Raw genomic sequence first — 24879 nt, forward strand, 5'->3', positions numbered from 1 at the left:
ACCCTGAGCTGCCTTTTATCCCACGTGCTATCCATGTCAGCCACAGCACCCTATTCCTGTTTTTCATCCTGTGTCCATTAGAAAAGCCAACAGCACCCTGACCTGTGCTCTCTCACTGTGCTCAGCATTTCTTTTAATCCCTCAGATTATTCCTCATCATCTCTCTCTGTGTCCCACACCCCCTACAGCTCAGAGCGACATGCTCCACTGTCTCCTCTTCCTCACATCCGTCACACACCCTGTCTGCTGTTCCCTGCCATCTCCAGCGTTTTGTTTAGTGCACCGTGCCCTGACCTGAATCTTGTCAACACGTTTCCACTAACCCACCCTAGTAACTTTGATACTTTTTGGAATTTTCCCCTCTCTGTCCCACCTTTCTTGCCATAATTGATTTGTTTTTTCCCATATTAAACATGTAACCTCTGCTTTACTGATACTAATTAGCATTTCTGGATGTCCTTTCTTTACAGCCCTCCTTGCTAACTCGTCCTCCTTCTCATTTCCCCTCACCCCTGCATGCACCGGAACCCACAGAAAGCTTACCTGGCCTCCCTGATGTTCTTGTGACTGGCTGTATATCTTGACGGCTGTTTGAACGGAAAGACCTTAAACTTGCTAGATCTGAGGAAGAATCTGGGCATATCAGCACCTTAGCTTGTCTAGTTTTTTCCACCCACCGCAGTGCAACCAACACTGCCAGCATCTCCACTGTGTAAGCCCCTAACATATCGGATGTTCTCCTGTTGATTCCAGGTCCTTTTGCTGGTATTGCCGCTCCACATCCTGTCACTCCTGTCTCAGGTTTCTTAGCACCATCTGTAAAAATCTGTGTGCAATCACTATACTCTTTCATTACATGGTAGTTGAAAGCACTTACCAAATCTGTTCCTTTTTAACAAATACTTCAGGCCAAATAAGCATCCATGGAGCCACCAAAGTATAAAGTACTGAAGGGCTCATCCTCAGACCAAACACTCCAAGTTCTTTGCGATGTCATACCCGACCACAGTTATCCCTCTGATTCCTCCCGTTCTCCCAGCACTCCTGCAACACTCCTGTGGGATGAGAATCAATGTGTCCTCTCCCATACATCCTCAGCCTTAGTTTCAGAACCTCAACCCCACTGACTGCTTACCCGGTTGTGCCCACTGCCCGCCTGTAACCAGACTAAGCCTTGTTCTTTTCATTAAAAGTGACTCCTGCTCCTGAGCTGCAGCAGCCTCCTGAACTCTCTGTGCTGGACTCTCTGTGGTGGAGCACGCTCCTGCCGCTGCTGGATCGCAGCAGCCATCTCATGCTCCGGTTGGGCTGCAACCATCTGAATCTCCTGAGCTGCATCAGTCACATGAACTTTCTGTGTTTCAGCAGCCTCCTGAACTCCTTGAGCTGCAGCGGACTCTGGAATCCCCAGAACTGCAATCACTGGCCCCTGAACTGCTGCGATCCTGTGTTCCTGCGAAGTCGCAGCTTAAGCACCTGTTATCACCAGTTCCAGAGCTGCAGCAACCTCCTGGACTTTTTGTGCTGCAGCAGTCACCTGAAGCTGCTGAGCCGCAGCGGCCTCCTGATCTCCCTGGGCTGCAGCAGGCTCCTGAACTTCCTGTTGCGCTGCAGCAGCCATTGGTGTCGGAGCTACTAAAATCACCAGGCCCTGGGCTGCAGCAACATCCAGTTTCTGATCAGCATCGGCCTCCTGGTTTCCTGGCTCCATCGGCTCTTCTGCCAGTCTGTCGCCGGCCTCCAGCTCAGATCTCCAGTCGTTAGACCCCAGTCTTGATCTCTGGTCGTGCCGCCGGCCTCCAGAGGGGTTTCGCCTTCATCGCTGACCTGAGTTGCTCCACAGGTCTGGTCATCTCCCGAACCTGCTCAGTCCTTCAGCCCTGCCTCCTGGTCGCCTCCTGACCTGCTCTGCTCTTCTGTCCTACCCCCAGACCGTCCGCCTGAGATCTTCCGCTTGGCCTTGTTTCTGTAATATCTTAAAATGCTAGCGGTTAGACAAATTTTGTTAAATGCAAGGCTCTATTACTTTGCAAGGAATGTAAGGCAAATTCTATTTTTTGTTTTAAAAAAATAGAGACCCAATCTGGGATGGCAGATGAGAAATTTATAAACTGCAGTGGGGATATTAAACCTTTTTTTTGCTGATGGAACTTCTCACTCATACTTGGATTTTTCAGGAAATTATTTTTATATATTGTAACAGACTGGGTGACATGTTCGTGTTGAACTGTTGTGTTATCACTGTTAGGAGTTCTGCCAACATAAAAAGGACTGTATATTGCAGTTACTGAGATTTCCAGGGTGTCAGTAAACATGTTATGAGCTTAGAAGCTCTGAAGCCTGTCAGTCATTTCAGCTACCTATGGCTTTGGTTGGGATAGCGTACGTGTGATTGGCAGAGTCGGGGGGGTGTTTGTTGTTCTTCCTGCTAGTTTATAAGGTGGAGTTGAAGTGAGAGAGTTCAGAGGCTACACAGTAAAGTTGACTGTCTTTGCTGTTGGCTGTGTTTGGAATTGCATACTAATATACTAGTCACACTAAGTATGACATCAAATTGAGTATGTAGTGCATTCCAACTACAGGGAGTCTGTGTATGCGAGAAATGCTCAGATGTATACTACACTAGCAAGAATTTCTGAGCATGTGCCGTACCACCCCAAAATGCATTGCATCTCTACAGACCGCAATGGCGATCGTGTGACGCAGTCATGACTCTTGCTTGAGTATACTTCAGTGTGAACAGTCTACTGGTAATGGTATACTTAATCGTTCATTTATTAGGCAGTATGCAGTACATACTGATTATGTAGTAGGCAATACGTTAGTATGCGATTTCGAACACAGTGGTTGTCTATGGTCCACAGTGGCCTGCACCGTTTGCTAACGAGAGATGCTGTGTGCTGGTCCCCTGGGGGCACGTTTGACAAATTGCCAAAGGCAAGAGTTGTATGTGGGACTGAGTTGAATAAAGCAGAACCGGTCTGGGTGGAGGAACTAACCCAGCTGGTGCGGGCTGCTATGTTGCAAGAGGAGCGGCGGCCCAGGCCATGTTCAAGGGTCTGTTGGGGATGTGGACAGCCTGGCCACCTGGTCCGGCATTGCTCTGGTAACTCCACGAAATGGGGATTGTATAATCGAGACTATGCAGACCCCTGGAACTGCATCCAGACCCCTTCCAAGTGAGGGAGCAGCGCAGTCTACAAACCAATTGGGGGCGAGGTCTGTTTTTCACTGTCAGAGGAAGGAATTGAAACTGGAGATGCAGTTATAGTTACAATTAAATGTTTCACTCTCTGTAATAGGATGTGATGGTCAATGGTGTCGAATGCAGCACTAAGATCTAACAAGACAAGTACAGAGACAATTCCATTGTCCTGTGTAATTAAAAGGTCATTTGTAATTTTCACCAGTGCTGTCTCTGTGCTATGATGCACTCTAAATCCTGACTGAAAATCCTCAAATAAACTATTGTTACTTAGAAAGTCACACAACTGATTGGCGACTGCTTTCTCAAGGATCTTAGAGAGAAAGGGAAGGTTAGATATAGGTCTATAGTTGGCCTCTGGATCAAGAGTGGGATTTTTAAGAAGAGGTTTAATTACAGCTACTTTAAAAGACTATGGTACATAGCCTGTTAATAAAGACAGATTGATCATATCCAGTAAAGAAGTGCTAACTAAGGGTAAAACGTCTTTAAGCAGCCTAGTTGGGATGGGGTCTAAGAGACAGGTTGATGGCTCATTGCACTGCTGCACTTTGAAAACGCTGTGTTTTACGTGATTTTATGCATTCTATTTTTATCCGGAGTTGTTGGTTGGTCAACAACAAAAAGAGGAAAAATCTCTTTCCAACAGGAAGTATGCAACTGTTATGTCCCTACCACTCATGAGTCAAATAATTGAATAAGTCTTATATTCTGCTGTGTCATTGTGTTAGCTGAACTGTAAGCAAGCTAGGCTAACGTTAGCCATCATATAATCAGACTACTGTACTGGAGCTACTAGCTAGCTGCGATTATCTTGCTAATATTAAGCATAACTAGTTTTTATTTCTAAGTAGTCTTAGTATAATAATATAATCTTATATTTCATCAGATCCAAGAAGGTGAATGTAGCAGCAGGGCTGTGGCAGGCAAACGCTGTTGAGCAGGCTAAAACACATGGAAGAGTTGTCCATAGACTGACTGACTTTTTTTAATTCAACTGCACTAGTTAGGATTTGTAGAGCATGTTGTTTTGGTATGGCTTTTCCCCTTAAAATCAATGTGAAGCAGACATCTAAAAGCCTGTTTGCCCAAAACCGATATCTCCCGGGGGGGGGGGGCTCTCAACCCAACGCCCTTGGGTGCGGGTAGCCGCCTGGAGGCGTCCTTCTGGAGAAACGTCATTCGCGCAGAGCCTTACCGTAATTGCAAGAATAGAGCCTCCGTTATTTACAACGGGACGCGACTCCCTCCGCCCCTGCGGGCTGCACATCCTCGCTGCGTTCTCGGCGTACTGTGTGGCGCCTGGTCGCGCTGGCAGTACTGCGGCTGGTCGCGTTCAGCTCGGGACGGACGGGCTTCATTTATAGGAAGGATACCGTTATCAGACCGAGAATATTGTCTTTTGTCGATCTTTTTAATGCCATGAATGATAGTACAGTAGCCGTGTTTTCAGAGTTTGGCCTTGTTTTTCTTTTGTCCTCTGATCGGGCTGCCGTTTCCCCTGCTGTTATCAAGCCCACAGTCGTACACAATGTGGTACAGAAGTGACTTTGAAGATGGATACGAATCTAATAAAACAGGTGAGGCGCCCATAAGATAAGGGTCTGGGATGATGCGGGTCTGCCTCCAAAGGCCCAGCGCAGCGACAGGAACGGTCCGGCCGCCGGCGCTCGAGCTCGGCGTGCCTCTGTCTGTGGTTTCGTGCTAAACACGTTTGAGCCAGGGAGCACAGAGGAAGACGTGTCCGGGCTCCGGGCCGAGCCCTGGCTCCCGGGCCGAGCGCCGGCTCCGAGCCGAGCCCCGGCTCCCGGGCCGAGCGCCGGCTCCCGAGCCGAGCCCCGGCTCCCGGGCCGAGCGCCGGCTCCCGGGCCGAGTCCCGGCTCCGGGCTGTAATGCAGCCAGTTTGAGGAGATAAGAGAGAACTGGAGTTCATGATCAGCCGGGCCTGAGATGTGGTTGAAATCAATAGTATTTCAATAAAGCTTGACAAACACCACAGTACAGCAGTAAACAATCGACATATAAGACAGCAAATGTGTCAAATTGATATATAATGTAAGTAACTATTACACTGTTACATTGTACATCGTGTAAAACTGAAGCTTCAATAACTGATTTTCTGAGTTTGTAATTACTACTGCCTGAAGTCATTCATTTGGAGAGCAGATTTGCAAAAATCACACCAGTGCTGGCAATAATGTACAACAATGCAACGTTTTCCCAGTTCAGGGCTACTGCCTGCTGAATCACTGCATCATCCAGTTTCACACAGTTAATGCTGATGCACTGAATGAAGGCTCTATCATTCAAAGTCTATGAAATAACTTTGACCATGGAAGAGTTCTCCACAGCGGAAGTCTTACTCCACTGTCTTCCTGGAGGTGGTCATGCCTGGGGGGTGGCAATGCATGACTGTATATCTGACAACAGGGGGTGTAAAGGGGAAATTACCTGCTGATACAAAAGAGAGAGCCTGAGAAAGCAGTCTTAGAGCTGAAGCCAATAGTCAATTAATAGGTTAGTGGTTTGAGGCAACGACGTCGATAAGTGAGCATGCATTGAAGTCATTCTTTAAGCAAAAATGCCAAAACTTCAAGTTCCATCTTCTCAAATGGGAAGATTTGCTGGTTTCGTTGGTCCTCTGTGATATTAAACCACATATCTTCGGTTTTGGGCATTTTTTACGTTTTATATTTTAGGGACCAAACGATTAAACGAGAAAACAATCAGCAGATAAAGTGATAATGAAAACAACATCACCACAAGGTCCAGCTGACATGGAGGTGAAGACTGAAATTTGAGCTTCAAAAAAATAGATCTCCTTTCCTCCTAAAAATGGCTGCAAATCAAGTTTTTGCTCAGAGCATCAGGCTCTAGAGTTCAGGGCGTGTATCCAGTGGCCTCCTGCCAGTAGCTGGTGGAGTCCGCTCCTCTGAAGAGTAGGGTCTGCCAGTAGCATCGTCTACATTTCCATTTCTAATGCTGTGTGATCTGCAGGTCGTGGTCTCGGGTGGCATTTGGTTTGGCAGGACATTTGAGCATGTAGGTAACGTGCAGTTTATGAATTCTTTGATCTGTGTATGGATGCTAAAATACTGATGTATTAAAAGTATTTGGGCATGTATGCAATGAACACCTTTGTAATTGCCATGAATTTCCTGAGAGAGCCAATAGGCGTTCTCTTTATAGACTGAACTAGGGCTGCACGGTATGGTAAAAAAAATGCGATTGCGACAGATATTACGATTGCGATATGATTCACGATTAGTGGGAATGATCATTTTTGCATTTTCCCTAAAAAAAATATTAAAATCATGATGTGACATATGTTACCAAACAAACATGTTTCTTCCATCTGGAGAACAGGATCTGTAGGCCGGGGCAGCTCTGCAGCTCCACAGTACTTCATCATAATGCTGTTTTCTCACACATTTGACCTTCATCTTAAAATTGCAGCTTCTGTGATTTGAATATTGCGCTTAGCCATATTGGGCTTTCGATAATAGATTCTGCAGTATTTTCTGATGTCTCCTGGGGAGGGTACAATAACTGCTCTTGTTGTTTTATGGATTGCTTCACTGAGCGCTTTATCATCATGACCTTGTGCAATGGTGTCAGCTAGTAATGACGGGACCCAGCGCGGTGCGTCTCAGATCCTGACACTGATCCTGGCAGCTGTCACATTTCAGCAGTACATGCTGTATAACGACTACCTGACTTTTTCGCCATGCTAGTGGCATGGCTCTAGGAATGACTCTGGGATGTCCCGATCAAGTTTTTAGGCCCTGATCGGAGACTGATCGGATACTTATATTTACTTAAATGTTGTTTAAATATATATCTGACAGCTGTAGTCTTAGTAGTCATCTTACATAGCTAATTTTTCACAAGCTACTTGATCCAAATACTGAAGGTCCTGGTTAAAAAATATTAAGTTTATAAGCTTAAATTATTCATGATATAAAAGAAAGATTAACTGCGAGAATACAACTCCTGAAACTGACGCGATGCGATCCGAGAAAAGAGGTATCACTCGGCTGGAGGTTCTCCCCTCACAAACAGTCTTCCAAGTACTGACACCTGTGTTATGTCAAAGACTGTTTCCCCTCCTAAATCCTAGTGTCCAGTTATTTCCCTCATGTGGTTTCTGTGGTTGTCTCTTGTTGTCCCTGTTTAAAACTACGCACTGCCCTTCTCTCAAATCACAGACTGTAGATGAAACACACACATCTCTCCTGCCACTGTGTGATGACTACAGGTGTTTCATCAACTGCACAGAAAAGGTCCAACTTTCTACAAGTTGTTGTGGAACTCCAGGTCACCGGATTACACTCATATTACTGATAAGAATTTTCCTCAGTCGATCACATTGTGTTTTGATGCACATATCAAACTGCAATAACGGGGAAAAAAACCTGAAGCTAACAGAAAGAGGCAAATCTTATCATAAATGAAAGGTGTTTTGTGATTTTGGCGAGTTCTGTGCACGTGCGTCAAGCCATGAAAGTGGCCCTGGGTTTGTGATAAGAGGTGGTCTGAGCAGGTTTTAAAGCAAACGCAGTTTTGTTCCAAATGAGCACCAAAGTTGCACTGCGCCACCTAATCAGCATAAACAGAGTCTCAGCGGGCCTGTCCTCCCACCACAGCGCAAACATGGTCGTTTGGTCCCATTAGCAAAAAGGCGCAGACGCAGAAGAACAGACCTGCACCTGAGGAAAATTGCATAAAGAACATGTTTGCCGTAGCACTGGCTTTGTGTCGGCCCGGCCGATATATCGGCCGATATTAGCTCGTGGCAGTATATCGTATCGGTGTATACAGTATGTCTGCCAAAACTGTCACCATTACGTAGTTTGTCCACCAGAGAGACTGACAAGGTGATTTTTCAAATGTAAAAGGGCACGTTTAGTATGTATCTTGGTCACAATTTAAAAAAAAAAAAAATCTAAGGCACCCATATCAAGATTATGGTTTATGTTATGTCTGTGTAAACGTACGTGGCAGGTACAGAGAACAACTTTAATACTATTGGTTGGCATACTGTGAGAATATTATAAACAGCTTCTCCATATGGCTGGAGGGCCAAATAAATTGCTGACAAAGCACAAACAGTACTATGAAACTACATTATTATTATTATTATTATGATTATTATTTCTTTCCTTTGGTACACAACTATACATACATTGTAGACAAGCCAACTTCAGTCACGTAGCAAATAAATTATAACAGGCTGGCACGGCAGCAGATCTGAAGACATCCACTATCCCCTGCACAAACAGCCTACTCCCCTACAGTAGCCACACACAGACTCAAAATGTAACAATGATAGACATGAGTTAGTTTAACTGAAGGTAGATAAACTGTCCAACTGGACCATTTAAGCACCATCAGCATACTGTCAGACTGTGGCGGGCCCTAGTGCCGCCGTACTGCCTGTATTTCAGTTACTGGCCATTTGCAACCCTGTCTCCATGGTGTCTTTTGTCTACCAGTGATCGTTTTGAAGCTGTCCTACGCAGTCCTATCAGTAACTTTGGAGCTGAAAGGCTGGGAGGCCGAACTTGGGGGGGAAAAGAGATGGCTTCCTTAAACAGTGTGCTTATATCATTCAGATCTATCAAATGTGGCAAGGATTCCACAGGTCAAACAACACAGGGACATCATTGGACATGGGGACTCGATTATGGTAACATTTGCAGTGTTAACACCTTTTACCGCTGACTGACTGATGCATGTTCATCCATGCAGATTACAATCAACGCAGGTTTGACCCTTCACTGACTCAGTCTAAATGGGGTATTAGTGATAATTAGATTTAACTTGTATGTTAACTTGAATGTATTTGTCCTTTCACAGCAGACAATTCTTCAACATAGTCCATTTGCCCATTATATATACCACAAAACCCCAAAATGCATGTAATCCTCTGTTGCTCGTTGTATTAGCTTTATATTCTGCAAACAATGAAGGTGTGGACATTTTCAGAAAATGAGAAACTTCAAGAGCGATGATAAAATGTCTGCCTTGTAAAATAAAACATGGAAAACAAATCAGTGTGACTAAGGCTGACTTAAGCCCTGCGGGGGGAAAATGCAGCACCCTCATTCGTTTGAATGAGGCTCGTCCGGTGGGGGTGCCAACGCAGAGGCCTCCTGATAACAGCTGAGTCTGAAACGATCCTGCTTTTCTTGCATGACGTAATCTGGCAAGTGCAATTGCCAATCGTGCAAGCGTATATTCCTGGTGGACTACTTTGTAACGGGAACGCCGTATTTCTGCTGTTTACCTCAGGATCGTCATGATGACCAAATAACTGCTGCCGTCATAACGTTCCAGAGTTGTAATATCCTGTCTCGGAGTATTATAAACCACTGTGCAGTGTTGGGGCATCTAATAAGCCTTTAAATTCATGGATCCACCAAGAAATGATTTGCGTTGTTTCAACAAAGGACTTTTTTTCGGGCCAAACGAATGTCAGACTATAAGTTGTTTCTTGCTCTCTGCGGGAATAACTCAGTCAGACATTGGCGAGCAGCCCACCTGATAACCCACATTTTTTGTAATTGAATAACTTGTGTAACAGATAGCCTTTTAAAATTGTTTCAGGCTCCAGTAGCGGTGGCTCTCCAGGATGGGTCCCTGGCCACGAATCAGCCTGGCACAGCAACCCCCCTGGCCCTGGGAACAGTTTCTGTGGCGGGCGCCGACACAGCACGGTGTCTGACAGTGGGGACACTGGAATCGGCACTTACTGCTCTGACAGCGTGGAAGGTAGGATGCCCTGTGTAGTTATTCTGCATTGTTTGTCTCTTTCAGAAAGTTCAACGAGCAGGTTTTTATCACTTAAATCAAAGAGCAGAGTGTGGTCAGCAGTGGTACAGTGCTGAGAATCGTTTTCGGGATGCGTTTCACACTTCAACATTCAACATTCCCGAACAACACAACACATCAAGCAAACTGCGTTTTATTTGAAGTGAGAACCCTGCAGCTTCACCACGTTCAACCCAACAAGAAACCAAAGTTTGTTTGAGCTGAACACCGATGGAGTATCATGCATCACATACACCCAAAAACTTCCACAACACCATGAATGGCACGACAAGCTCTACATTTCACTCTGTGTGTATTTCAGAAAGAGAGGGTGAGGGATGTGTTTGTACGTCCACCGCAGCTGTAACAGTAAACCATGTGTATGTAGTTAACAAATATAGTTTCACTGCCAACACACAGTTAATTAGAACAGAACTCCAATGTTGCTTAACTCCATAAAACTCCAACAATCGCGCTGCCACTCAGCCTCCTGCATTTCTGTTTTATTATCCAGTTCTGCTAAGATGTGTACTGCACACAAATCTCCCTTTTCTTGTTGCTTGGAACAAGCTGCGTGGAAGTTTTATGGTGAAAGATTCTACCAGATGTACATTTCTCTTCTAATAGTCCCGCACTGTTCAACAGTTCACAGATTGCATATCGACATTCTCTCGACACTAGACCAATCACATATAGTTTTATGGGGACTAATTAAAGCATTCGATATGATGCTAGTAAACACCGTAATGTTGCCGATGCTGTTGTGTTGATGACGTCTGACATGATTCTTTAAAATCTCTTTGCCTGTATGTCTTCCTGCAGACGACTCCAGTTCCAGTACCACGCCTTTGTCTTTCCAGCCGCTGCCCCAGCATCACGTGGGCCAGGATTCTGATGGCATCCCCATTGTCCAGGTCATGCCGTCCCCATCCTCCTCACTCTACAGCAGTGTTAGAATGCCAGCCTCACCCAGCAGCACAGGTCGCTGGAGCAGGTCTTGCCAGCTGCTTACGCCGGTCATGGCACCCCAGGGCGCATCAAGTTGCCTGGACATGAAGGACCATCAGCCCATCCGGAGGTGGTCCTCTCTCACCAAGTTGTCATCTGGGGTTGATAAAAGCTCCACTAGGACATCAGGCGATCAATACAACCCAGACTCACAAGGCTCCCTGGACAGAGGTCTGCTATATGGGTACAGAAAGGAACCGCTTGGTTCAAACGTGGACCTTTATCTACCTTTATCTTCCTCCTTGCTCTGCCATAGCTTGCTGCAGCGCTCACCAGGTGCTGGCCCCTGCTACCGGTACAACCACAGCAGTAGATCCGCTGGTCTGGAAACAGACCTGTCCCTTTCCTCAGCTCTGTCCTCACCGGTAAAACACAACAGTTTGGACATGAACTATAGTGCTTTACCAGAAGCTAAACTGGCTCGGGGAGGTGGACAGGTTTATGGCCTCAGCTTACCCAAACAAGCAGACTCCCCGCTGGGCCATCAGACTGACAGAGGCTCCCCGATTCAGCCTGAAGTTCGCACCCAGATGTGGCTGACTGAGCAGATGGAATACAAACCCAAAGTAGAGCATGGAGGTAAACTCGGTCATATCAGTGGGACGGGAACAGAGGGCTTTGGTGGAGATGGGCCGTCGCCATGGCAACAGGGACATCAGCAGGAACCAGGGCTTAACCAGGTGAGAAGACTATTCTAATAATAAAAAGCAAAGGGATGAAGTAATGATTCAAGGGTGGATGGGAAGAAGGTATATCTTCAGATATCCATATGTAAATATGCACAATTCACCTGACTTTAAAATAACCCTAACCCTGACTTAAGTCAAAGGTGTCCTGTGGCGTTTTCTTGCAAACAAACTGGAATGCTGTAAAGACCGGGACCAGAATCAGTTGATAGAATAATAAAGTGACTGTACATATATTTTACTAATTACAAAAGTAAATTTAGTGTTAAGTTACTCTTTCAAGTGTGGATGAACCCAGTCTCATTATCCCGCTTGTGCTGCTAACCTGTGCTGTGTGTTGACAACATTCTCTGTTTATACTAGGGATGATCGATTCATATAAGAATCGCATTTTTACTATTTTAAATCTATTCACAAATGCCAAAAATCGATTTTGTCAAAAGTACGTCAGTTAATAACCTTAGGTTGATGGAACTAAAAAAAGGCGGAACTCACCTGTGAGGGCACAGTGCAGCACATGGACGGTGTGCAGCGATCACACAACAGGATTACTTTGTAGTTCATCCTCAAAGAAGACCCCAATATATTCTCACACAGGCAGAAGACTGTTTTTCCAAATTAATGCGGGTGGGGTTTATGAAAAGGCTGCATATTCTCGCACTGACCTTCATCAAGACCATTTAGCTTAACTGCCAGTTATGTTTCATATTGCATTTCAGTAAAGTAAGGACAGGAGTGACGGGTCTGGCACACAGTGAACTGGAATGAGAGCCTAAACCTAGTACCCCCTTTCTATTTATTGAATCGAGAATCAGTTATGAATCAAGTCTGAATCGAATCGGGAGGAGCATAAGATACTGATGTCATTACATTATGTCATCATGCACTTGTGTATGTGTTCAGTTACCTGTGTGTGTTTCCAGATGCTGATGGGGACCTCCCTGCCTGTCAACGCTCTGGCGAAGGTTGAAGAGGGGCTTCTGAGACAGCGAGAACTGGAGATAGATAGGTACTGCAGGACACACTCACACACACACACGCTGCCCTGACACTTCCTCCAACAGTACTCTGTCAAATCTTTGTTCAGACCAAAGGCCTCCTTTTAATCAGATTTTCAGTGTGTATGTACTATACTTGTGTGTAGGTCTGTGTGTATTTAGCCGCAGTATTACCAATGCAATTCACATCTTCTCTAGCTTTAATCCTCAAGGAGGACTTTCATCCAGTGTGTGTTGTTGTGTTTCTCTTCTCATCTTATTAAAGTTACAGGAAACTTGATTTAGAAATGTGCTTGTTCCATATCTTTATGTGGGAATATATGTGATGCAAAGCAAAAGAAAAAAAATCTGCTTTGTTTTTTTCTATTATCACGGACAACACCTAAGATATTTCCAAAAGAGACCAGCTGAGTATAGATATGTGACCGTCCAGAGGGATGAAAATAACATCGCCAAAGATCTTTCTTGGGTTTGGAGGAAACAGTGACACATCGGCCCGTGAGCTGCAAAAGAAACTCCTGGACGGCATAGAGAGTAATGGACTTGATCTGAGCAAGTGTCGGGGGCAGGGATACGACTGCGCTGCTAACATGAGTGAGGTCTATTCAGGTGTGCGGGCCAGGACCATGGAGGTGGAACCGCTTGCCAGATATGTACACTGTGCTGCACACAACCTAAATCTGACACTGAATGACAAAAAATATAGCAGAGATGTGCCAATTTTATGATTGAGGCTCTTACTTATTTACATACTTTATTCAGCCAGAGGATTAAGAGATGGTCACTCCTTTCTGGTATCATTTCATCTGAACTCTCAGAGCATTGCTTTATTTTTCAAGTCTTACAACAAACAAAAATACTGGAAAACGTTAATGTAGTGTCAACGATGTTGCAGGCCAAAGATGTAGACATCCAAAAAGCGGTCGGTCTCCTCCAAAACACAATCCAGGCCCTATCCAGGCCACAATCCTGCATACCCATATGACTGTGATCTTGCAGAGAGATGGGGAGCGCAGAGCTAGTTCATGGATATTCGCAAAAGAAGAGTGAAACGCCACTTGAACTTTAAACTTGTGAAGATGAAAGGCTTAGTGATGACAAGAGCCATTTCAGAATGAATGTCTTCAACTCCAGCCTGGGCATCATTGTCACTTCTATGCATGAAACAAACAAACTGCTCCATCCTGCACACTGTGGCAGTGCGCAGGATGACGCACAGCGCCTCATGGACCACTACAGCAGGGATTTATCCCCCAGTTTCCCCGACCAACTCCTTGCATTGAGAGCCTGCTTTAAGTCTGAAATAGCAAAAGAGTTAACTGTGAAGGACTTGGCCAAGATGCTCATTGTGGACCACAGCTCAATGGCAGCAGTATTTAGTGGTGTTTGCACTTGCGCCTCCAGGAAAATAGTGCCCTTGTGTTTGTAATGTAGGCTTGTGCCAGTTGACTGACTGATTGAAGAGACAGTGTTTGTAAGCAGGAAGGGATTCTGTGTTTCAGACAGAAGCAGCAGATCTTGCAGCTCCATGCCCGGATCAGAGAGAATGAACTCAGAGCACAGCAGGTCCTGCAGAACCAGAGAGGGTGGTTTGATGACCCCCACATTCTAAATACTAAGGTAACACTTAGCCACATCTTTGTGATGAATGAGCATCCAAATTCACAATTTGATAATCACATCAAATATTTTCATAATAAAAGTCGCAGCACAAGTTCTGGTTGTCCAATAGGAATCAACGATGAGAACGCCATGCAAACAGCCATCTGAAAGGCTGTGTTGTGATGAAGAACTTGGTAAGAAGCTAGCAGTGGCTGAACTGGAAGTACTTCATTTGAACGAGTTCTTCAAGCAAGTCACACAAAAATATACAGAGGACATAAGAAAACTGGAGGAAAAGGTACAGAATTCACAATCATTAATAAAAAGACTGAAAGAAAAATGGCGAGCAGAGCAACTGCTCCATCTGCTCCTACAAATGACCACAGGAACAAAAGTATAGGTCGCTTTTACCATTTGGAGGGCAAATGATAGACTTTGTTGCTTTTTAAATAATTTTGTGTACCCAACATCATAACTGATGTGAACAAATGAATTCATCAGTTTTATTTTATAACATTTGTATATGCTGAATGTTTGAAATTACATTCAACATTATAATATGAAATCATTGTATTTTCTGTCCACAGATAAAGACGAGGGACCGCTACATTAGTAGTCTGAAAAAGAAGTGTCAGAGAGAGAGCGAACAGAACCAAGAAAAACAGCAACGCATAGAGATACTGGAGAAATACCTTTCCGACCTGCCAACGCTGGACGAGGTGAAGGCCCAGGCCCAGCAGGTACACACACGATGTAGGCTGTGGCTACAACGTGTCTGCCAGTGCAGCCTGGGGGGTGTTTCATACAGACGGCTTAGGAGGGTAGGTCTTACTGTGAAAGCCTGGCTTTTCTATTGGGGCAGGGATACTCAGCCATTCATGTTGTGCTGGCACGATGTTAATGGTTTTCCACAGGACATCGTGGTGAAGTAAAAGGTGTGCTTTACCTTAATGATGTGTTGGAGGTGTGCTGCTGTGCCCAAATCACAGTAAGAGCCTGTCGCTTGCTGCTCTTCATCTAACGGCTCACTGTGGGTTCTGTCTTTATCCATTCCTCCTAGCGATATTTTGAAGTAATCTGCTGACCAAATTGAATACGTCCATATGTTGTTGTGTAGACCAAATGTCCTTGAACAAGAACGCCGCTAACAACGGACGAAACAAAACCGGCTAGCAGTCGCGACGTCATAGAGCCGTGCCCGGTGGAATCCAGGCAACTGATCGAGCTGTTTCATCAAGCCAATGTTTATTCATTTTCTTTCATTTTAAGACACCTGAACATTTCATCTTGCAAAATCCATCAAAATAGTTGAAAAGACAGGAATCTGTTGCGTGCTTTAGGAAATGGCTGGCAGTAATGTAAGGTACACCATTATGGTCATTTCAGCTTGGAGTCAATGCCAATTGCTTCAAGTGTCAGATGGACTTACTCTCATGCTTCAAAGGTCCATTAGTTCAGAGCAATTCGAGGAAGGTTCACAAATGAATGTGCAGTTTTCAGGGTTTAATTTTGGCAGTTCCTGACAGGACAGTGACACCTGAATAAAATTCTCCTCCCGTGTCGCCCAGTGCTGATTTATTTCTTCCTGCTCCTTGTCAGCCCTGTCACTCTTTGTTGCTATCTCTGTCTCAGCACCTAGGAAGGACTCAACACAGCAGTCTTTCAAATGTTACAGTGATAACAGGAGGCCTCTGCATTGAGTCTCTTCAGTTTTAGGTCCACTGATCTGGTTCCAGTCCCATATCTAATCACCTCATCAAGTCTATGGTCAAATCCAAAACTCTGTTCTGTTTTTCTCTCCATGCATATGGTATTAAGATATATGACAATAATGAAGTCCTTTGAGAACCTTTGTAAAGAATGTCATTTGCCAGTTAGTCATATATTGAGATAAATTCAGTCTTTTAGTACGTACGTTTAGGGTCAATGTTGCCCCTCCAGAAGTTTTTGATCATCAATACCAGACACATGAAGTGTGATCATGAAGTATTACAAGTCTATGAAACCAACTGTTCTGAAGATGCTTTGGGGGAAAAAACAACCAACCTCCTCCCCTGCGTGCACAGTACCAGCAAGTAGAGCGGCCTCGCACAAAAACCTTTGGTTTAGGCGGTGGTGAAGTATTCAGATCCCTTACCACACTGTAAAAATCCTACATTGAAAATGCTACTCAAGTAAAAGTAGGTATTATAAGCATACTGTACTTAAAGTATCAAGAGTAGAAGTACTCGGTGCAGAAAAGGTTTGGGCGGTATCGAGGTATTACGGTATACCAGGGCATTTCGAAATCCCGAAGGTATGATTTTCAGTACAGTCAAAAATACAGACGCTCGTCTTTCTGGTTCATAGCGGCTCTTAGCTCATGTATTGTCTGTGCGCTCAGTTCAGATTTGAGCGGGTACGTTTGCTCAGTGCTCTGTCTCGTAACGTAAGTGGTGCTTCACGTTGCCGCTTTTAATAATCGCCACGGTCTGCCCGTGGGAACTTTTCTCTTTTTAGAGCACGCCATGTGAAATTACTCACTTATTTCTCCAGCTGTCTCCCATCTCGTCTCCCGTTCCTGTCGAGTCGCACAGATTTGATTGGCTGAGTAGCATCGCGTGCGATTGGTCTGAGTTTTCTGGCTGCTAAACCAGTACCGTAAAGGCTACAAAAGCCGCGCCGGTTAATATAGAAACGCTCCGGCTCTGCAGCCCAGATTGTGTCAACGGGTCCTCCTGCAAGGGTCTATGGAAGAAGGCCGCTAACTTCCTATCTATCGATTATTCAATGGGCCATAAGTATTTAAACCCTGCAAGACTTGTCTAAGTAGGCTAATTGCGTATTAGACACACAGCACTGTAGGCTAGACGATGTCATACATGCAGTGACTTCTATCACCTGCGGCTCAGCTTTTAAGTTTGTTTTACTGTATACCGCCGTGAAATGGCAGGAAAAAATAGATACCGCTCAAGCCTATATTGTTATGTATATTATAATATTCTGAACACTATTCAGACAAGTTGCACTGGTACTGAAGCAAGTTCCACTGAAAAACACAGGCATTGAAAAATCCAAGCTTCCAATAAACAACGAACGTAACACACGAGTACATTTTTTGACCTTGTACTTTCAGTCTTCTTTGTTCAGTGACAGTTTTTTAATAATAGCCTTGCACATCAAAATGCAGTACACATCAATGATGTCTGTCACACACTGTCAGTTAACGACCTGATCAAAACCTCGCTCAGTTCCAGTGACCACATTGTGTTCCACTGTGCGCTCAGCAGGAGGAGGTCCAGCAGAAAGCCAAGGACCTGGAGAACACAATGGCTCGGCTACAGAAGAGCCTAGAGGAAGGATGTGCTCTGATGAAGGAGAAAAAGCTCAAGATTGGGATGCAGGCCAAGAGAGAGAAGGAGTTGATTGCATCTGTACACAGGTACTTACTCAGCTAATACGCGCCACGATAAACAGCTGCCGTCAGCTTGTTTAAGTGTTCGGGCTGAACGCAAAGCAAATCTTCACCTTGTGTTATTTACACTAAATTGACTGCTGTAGTGTGTTTTCTGTTCAAACAGTCAATGTACATCCGTACAGATGTTTGCTTTGGCTAGTTAATCGTGCTTGTGCAGTGTGCGGCCTTGCTGTGTTTGAGATCGCTGGGACTTTGGACTAATCTCCAAACGTCCAGGAACTTCAGCTCTTTCTCTTATTTTCCTGCGGTTTCTCTCCTTTTCATCTTATCTCTGAACATTTATGAAGTGAAGTCATAAAGCCGCGAAACAAGAACAACACGGTCCGTCTTCACTTTAATTTGACTGAATACGTGAAAGTGTATATGCAGTTGTGCCGTCTCTAAAATCCTTCTTCTACATTAGATGTCAGCACTGCTGCTAACATGCTCTTCTCTACTGCTCTGCCTAAGTGCATCTGTCTGTCTCCTTCTCTTGGTCTGTCTTTGTGACTGCATGTCTTATCTTGGTAAAGCCTGCAGAAGAAGGTGCAGCAGTGTTTGGACGATGGGGTGAGGTTGCCAATGCAGGACCTAAAGCGGCTTGAGGTGGAAAACACTCAACTCCTGGAGCAGCAAGACCACAGCAGCAGGGTAGCATCCCAAACACACACAGGCACAAATGAACGCATGCATACATGCATACATGCAAATACAGTCAGTAACATGTTATCTCTGCTCCCCACCAGCTGATTGAGCATCAGAAAGAACAGATTGAGAGACTGACCTCGCAACTAACGGTATGGTAATAAACAAATAAGTCCTCAAGTAGAAGTTAAAGTAGTCATCAGAATAGCTACTTGGAAAAGGAACTACTGAAGAAACGATCTGAGTAGTGGCTAACAATGAGTCTTTGCTTTCCCCCGTATGACTGACAGTGTTTGAACAATAGATGGAGTTTCTCAGGTAAAGAAGGGCATGTATACCTGTATTCACAGCCACAGGTACTGAAATGTCACATCATCATGTCTTGATTAGATAATTATTTCAATATATTAAACAGCCGGACACCACAGGAAGTGGCTGCTGCCAGCCATTAACCCCGAACAACAAAGGAAATATAACATGTTACAGTTAGTTCTAGGGCTGAACCGAGTCCTCAAAATGAGCCTGTATGCATCTCCTCCTCACCTGTGGCAAAACATCCAAGACATTTTCTTTCATTCATTATTCGTCCAAACTGTGCACACTTTGCATCGTCATCATTCATCTAGCCACCTGGCCTGTGCGCGGCTGAACGTTTCCCAGTGGAATACCTCTCGCTCTGAAATGTGCTTATTGAAGGAGAAAAGTAATAACCTCATACAAATGCTGTATATTCTTCCTGTAAAGAATAAATGGGGCTTACCTGTGGCCTTCTGTGCTTTGTTAGGCCACCAGTACAAGACTGCAAAAGAAAAGAGGCCTTTCTCATCGACAGCAGTCTTATCCACTAGCAAAGGAGGCAAGCCTGGCCGCCCCGCCCAGAGCCTTCCCACAGGTATCAGAGTCCAGCTGGCGTCTCTCGGCCTTTCTGTCTGTCTCGCTGCAGAGCCGCACCCATGTGGTTATCCATCACTATCAGTGACTGTGGCCAGATTTCACTCTTCCAGAGCTTAAGTGCAATCCAAACCGATCTCTTCAGCATTTTACAAGTCAGCAAGCTGCCTGTCTCACAGGACCTGGTGTCTGTATTAATGCACACCAGCACGTTTCACCTAAACACACACACACTCAGTGTGTGTTTCAGTAGGCACTCAGATCTGCTACTTTCTGTGTGCTGTAGTGAACCAGCCCCGTCGTTATAATAAGCTTTGTAATGCCGTGTGTGTTTATATATTTGTATTGCAGCCCTCTGGCTGGTGTCACTGCGGCAGCTTTCTCAATGACCAGTGCGAATGTTAAGCTGGGCCCAGTGGGCCGCAGCCTCCGGCCCTCAGGAGCGCTCCTCCAGCCAGCGTGTAGAGAATCCATAAGCTGGCCTGAAAGCCATGCTTAGATTAGATTAGTGCTTCGCAACTCATTTTTTCTTAGAAAGTGAGTTTTGTGGTGTCTTTCCCTGACAGTCAAGGCGAGAGATGGCCGCTGCCTGTGCGAGGAGATGAGCGGCACACTCAGATCAGACCAGATGAGACCTGATCTAGCATGAGAGAGATCAGATCAGGGCCCTTCCAGGGCAGCATGTCTGCTCTTCAGACAGCTCATGTCACTCCACTTTTGGTTAGGGATGCACGATATATCAGTGGCCAATATATATACAGTATATATATATATATATATATATATATATATATATTTGGCTAATAAGTAAGGAAAAGAATTATTGTTAAGCGGACTAGGGACGCCACTTTAAACCCACTTCTGAATGGGGGTGTTTGCCTCTGCCCCCCCACACACACACACACAGAGCAGAGAGTACGAGAACACTTTTTGAACAAACACCAGATAAACGTGCAGAAATGCGACGTCTCAGGCCGCTCGGCCTGCGGCTCTGAAGACACAAAGTGTTGTAACATGACCAATAAATTCACCTTGAACCTCGTCTCAAAAACTACTTTTTACTAACCAATTGCAATGAAATTCGGTCGAGTTTGATCGTGGACAAAAGAGGAACTGGTCAGTTTTCGGTTTGTATGGTACCACCATATGGCCATTCATAAATACCAGCAAATGTTTGACATTTTTGCTTAAAAAATGACTAAAACGAGTAATCGCTTATCAAAATAGTTGGCAATTAATGTTCTTTCGATTGACTAATCGATTAATTGACTAATCGTGCAGCTCTATTCATAAGTCACTTGACGTTAGGATAGCGCCACCACAAGGCCATTTATAGATTACTTTTTACTTTTTATTCATTTATTTATTTAGATTTTTTGGGCTTTTTGCCTTTATTTGATAGAGCAGCTGAAGAGAGACAGGAAAGGGGGGAGAGAGGGGGGAGGAGGGCCGCGGGCTGGATTTGAACCCGGGCCGCTGTCTCCCTGAGGGTCAGGTCTTCCACTGTATGAGAGCAACGGTGTGCTGTAGAGAGCAAAGTTACTGGAAACTAAGATATGTGCCTTTGTTTCCCACTGAGAAGCAGCGGCAGGTGGGGGACGGGCCGGGGGGGCATCCTCTCTCCCATGTGGAGGTGCCAGAAGTGGGCCGGCTGCTGAAACAAATGTCCCTGTGTCTGCTGGACCTCCAGGCTCTCTGCAGCATCCTGGCTCAGAGAGCGCAGGGGAAGGAGCCCAACCTGTCTCTGCTTCTGGGCATGAAGTGTATGTGGAACACACACACACACACACACACACACACACACACTACAGTCTTTATGCAAGGCTTTGAACATAGGGATACAGTAGGCATTGTTTAAGCTACATCTTAACAGCACAAATAGTGAGGTAATTATCTATGATGGGCACAGAGAAGAAAATATTACGGTTTCCTCATTTGGAAAATCTGTTGTGTACTCTGTTCTGGCCAGTAAAGCCTTTCTGACTTCTGTTATGTGTGCGTGAGTGACCACTGTGGAGCATCAAATCCTATGAGTCCGCTCACCATCACAGAGTGCGCTATCGATATTCTCTCTCTTGGCAAGAAAGCAAATAAGCAGTTCTCAAAGTCTGCTTGTGTGTGTGCAGACACGGACATTTGGCACCAACCTGGTCCATTTTGGTAATTTATCGATCCATCTCTCTGCTCTGTCTTCTGTCAGAGTAGCTAGTGCCACCTTACCAAAAATAAAGCACAAACATGCAGTATTTTGAGTGTACAGTCTTTAAGCTAAGGCTCAGCTGTTACTTTACCTGTACGGGGCTTGATTCACCGTTCCTGAAATGATTTAGTGATAGTCTGGCTCGCTGTAGATCATCCCGTACCTTAGCTGGCTCTAACTTTTTCTACTTCACTGTCTCTATGCAGCGTTGAGTGTTTCGGCAGAGGAGAGCGACTGCAGAGTGGTGGTGGAAGAAGAACTGAGGTTCAAGCTGCTAGAGGTCGGCCAGCTGAGGCGAGGCATCGACGAGCTGAGGAAAAGCATCTCCGACTGCTATGCTCAGTATATGGGTGACAGCTGTGTCTCCCAGTGACACCCAGTGCCCTGCAGCTCCGATGGCACTGCTCTGACCCAGTGTTTGAACTCTTTTACTTCTCAGTACTTCATAGATAGAACCACATAAAGTATTATATTTATTAGGTCCATAGCAAGGCAGGCTTGCCCCAGACAAGTGTTTCTGTCACCCTCGTGGTGTGGCTTGTACCTGTTGACAGACAGTGTTAATGTGTCATGCTGTTCAGCCTTCCTCCATACAGTGTCTGACAAAGACACAGAAGCCACAGAGGATTTAACGGTGCAGTTTCCCTCAGCTTTATGGAGCGCTTAGCTGCATGCTGCTGGATGTGTAAATAAGATTACGTCGCCATAACAACTCTATTTTTAAGGTGATATGTCAATGTTGTATTTACAGCTTGGTGCGCTGGACCAAAATATCTGTGCATTTTAATGGTTTGAATAAATACTACAGGCTTGCACTGCTTGCCTAGAAGCCTAAAATAAGCGGCGAAACCCTTTGGTAAGAGCACGTTCAGGCTTATTCACAGTGGCTGTGGTGGGAATTCTCTTTTATAAAGAGTTCGGTCCTGCTCTGTAGGAAAAGTGCAATGAGATAACTTCTGTTATGAATTGGCGCTATATAAATAAAACTTAACTGAATTGAATTCATATGTCTTAATAAGCAATATCAACTGTGCAGTTCTGATGTCAACCACCTGATTAAAGTCAAAGGACTGTAGATTCATTCAGTAAGGACTCATCAGGTGATACTTTGCTGTTTGTCACAGCAAAAGAAAAAAACAAGTCTGTCTACAATCAGCACATTTATTTGGCATCATGTTGTGTATTATTTGTCATTTGTCCCTTTTTAAATGCTTATTGTTTCCAATTACCCTCGGGTACTTGCAGCCAAAGAAGCTGAAAGAGCAAACTGAAACAGCATATGCACTTGTCGGTAGATTGTGTCTTCTGTGCAGCCAGGCAGCTCGGAGAATAAATTAATTCCACTACCAAGCTTGATCCATCAAACAAACTATCAAACCTTTTTTTGTCTGCATGATTTAACAGGTTTGTAACATTTAGAGGTCCAGTGTGGAACATGTAGGAGCAGCTGTCGGCAGAAATATAATATTTATAAGTATGTTTTCATCAGTGTAGAATCACCTGAAAATAAGAAGCGTTGTGTTTGCGTTACCTTAGAATAAGCCGTTTTTATCTACCATGGATGTATTATTAGAACTGGATCTATTCATTCCAATAAGAGCTGCTCGCCTGTTGCACACGCCAAAAAGTTTTCTAGCTTCTGGCTTTACTTCTGGGCTCTGCAGCCCACTGCATATGTGCAGTAGTGTTTCTCCCACTGCCGATTTTTAAATCGCTTTTCCAAAAAAAATTAGAATAGAAAGAGTCATAATTGACCCTGTTTGCAGTTCTTATAATGGTGGCCTGTGGGGAAAAAGCTTAATGGGCCGCAGGGGGGTTTTGGCTGCAAGGCTGAGCAGCAGCGCCCTGTCCTGTTGTCTTTATACATCCATGATATCTACAGAGGGAGCGGGTCCGCTTCCACGGAGGCCGCCATGTTACACCGCCATGTTTCTACAGGAGCCCAGAACAGACAAACCAGTCACTGGCTTTAGATTGGGCCTTTTGTTGCCACCGTAGTTTCTCCTCCACGCTTGGAAGGGGAGGGCGAGGCGAGCGGGATTCAAATGGCTGCAAACTGCAGTTTCACCGCCAGACGCCACTAAATCCTCCAGACTGGGCCTTTAAGTGCTCTAACCAAAACCAAGTTGTCATAGTTGGTGTGTTCAGTCCACCTGTGGATGATTTAACAAGCCACTGGATGGCTCTGTATAAGAAATGATTCTTAGTTTGATATTCTTTTAGTTTTACTGTCAAAACCTATGAATGCCAAAGGTATGTTTATGTACAGTGTGTTTTTTTGCAATATGGCAGTTTGATCTTATTTGTTCAGATGGAAAATAAAATTATTTTTCCAAAGAATTAGTATGATTTCTTACAAACTGGTGACAGAATACTTGCAGTATTGTATGTGTACAAAAAGAAATGATGTCAGTCAACAACAGAGCTGGCTCCAGTAAATTCAGTGTGCTGTACTGCATGCTCACAAGCAAAGATGGCCCGCAGTACAATTTATTGGCTCCGTTACTGATACTGGCATTATTTTTCCTATAGCTGTCATTCCTATTATTATTAATTTATTAATATTAACACTACAATTACTATTCTACTCTTTAAAAAAAGAGTAGAATAGTGATGACTGCTTTGTGTGACTGAATTGTCTTGTTGTGATGTATGTAATTTGTTCTGTCTTATAAGATGTTGATCTCAGTGGACCTTCTGAAAAATGGAACATTGCTAGGAGGGTTAGACGCCCCGTGTAGTCCTTTTCCTCTGTTACTGAGTCATTAGAATGAGTTCAATGAGCAGAACAAACCGTTACGGTGGTTCAGTTAGAAAACCATGTCAGCACAGCTTGAATAGTTGCTCACAGGTCGGCTTGACGCGAGCATTGTGACAATAAGCGTCACAGCTGCTGTTTGGGACGTTCTCTGTCTCATACTGTACACTCACTTTAATTTATCTCTGGACTTTCATCTGTCTTAACTGGCCATCCAAACACCTAACAAAACTTTAGTATGTAGGCAAAGTAATGATAAGTCTTCTGACTATTTCATTTCCCTCTAACATTATTTGAAAAAGATAGTTTTAAAAAACAACAACCTTAGAATTGACTTAATAGAGGGAAATTACTTCAGGAGTCTAATAATCCATTCCAGCTGGTTTCCCCACACTGCATATGTTAATATAAAGACAGAACAGAGGTTTTTCACGTTCCACCAAATGGTTTTGTATTTGACAGAATGTTACTCATTTCAGCCACAACAGGTTTAAAGTGGCCATATGATGTTAATGTAGTAATGCCACATCCTGCACTCATTTAGTCCAAGTATAAGTCCAAGCCAAGCGTTCATATCTATCTGTTCCTAGTAGCGAAGGACATGAATGTCATCTGGATCCTGAGCCGTATAACAGAG

At 44.5% G+C, this 24879-nt stretch overlaps 1 protein-coding gene across 5 annotated transcripts; it reads left to right on the forward strand.

The window, feature by feature from the left end:
• Nucleotides 1–4418: 4418 nt before the first annotated feature.
• cep85l (centrosomal protein 85, like) lies at nucleotides 4419–23824 on the forward strand. Of its 5 annotated transcripts, none has more exons than XM_044169648.1 (13): nucleotides 4419–4785; nucleotides 9815–9979; nucleotides 10841–11706; nucleotides 12636–12721; nucleotides 14213–14330; nucleotides 14443–14610; nucleotides 14900–15133; nucleotides 17579–17733; nucleotides 18282–18399; nucleotides 18495–18545; nucleotides 19178–19285; nucleotides 20867–21047; nucleotides 21691–23824. In XM_044169648.1, the coding sequence occupies exons 1-13, from the start codon at nucleotides 4737–4739 to the stop codon at nucleotides 21855–21857; spliced, it is 2466 nt and encodes an 821-aa protein (XP_044025583.1). In that variant the 5' UTR covers nucleotides 4419–4736; the 3' UTR covers nucleotides 21858–23824. The 5 variants fall into 5 exon arrangements, with proteins under 5 accessions (XP_044025583.1, XP_044025584.1, XP_044025587.1 ...); XM_044169649.1 differs by having other exon boundaries at nucleotides 17582–17733; XM_044169651.1 differs by having other exon boundaries at nucleotides 4421–4785; nucleotides 14900–15052; nucleotides 17582–17733.
• Nucleotides 23825–24879: the final 1055 nt, after the last annotated feature.

The sequence above is a fragment of the Siniperca chuatsi genome, linkage group LG16, assembly GCF_020085105.1.
Source record: "Siniperca chuatsi isolate FFG_IHB_CAS linkage group LG16, ASM2008510v1, whole genome shotgun sequence".
In the NCBI taxonomy this organism is placed as follows: domain Eukaryota; kingdom Metazoa; phylum Chordata; class Actinopteri; order Centrarchiformes; family Sinipercidae; genus Siniperca; species Siniperca chuatsi.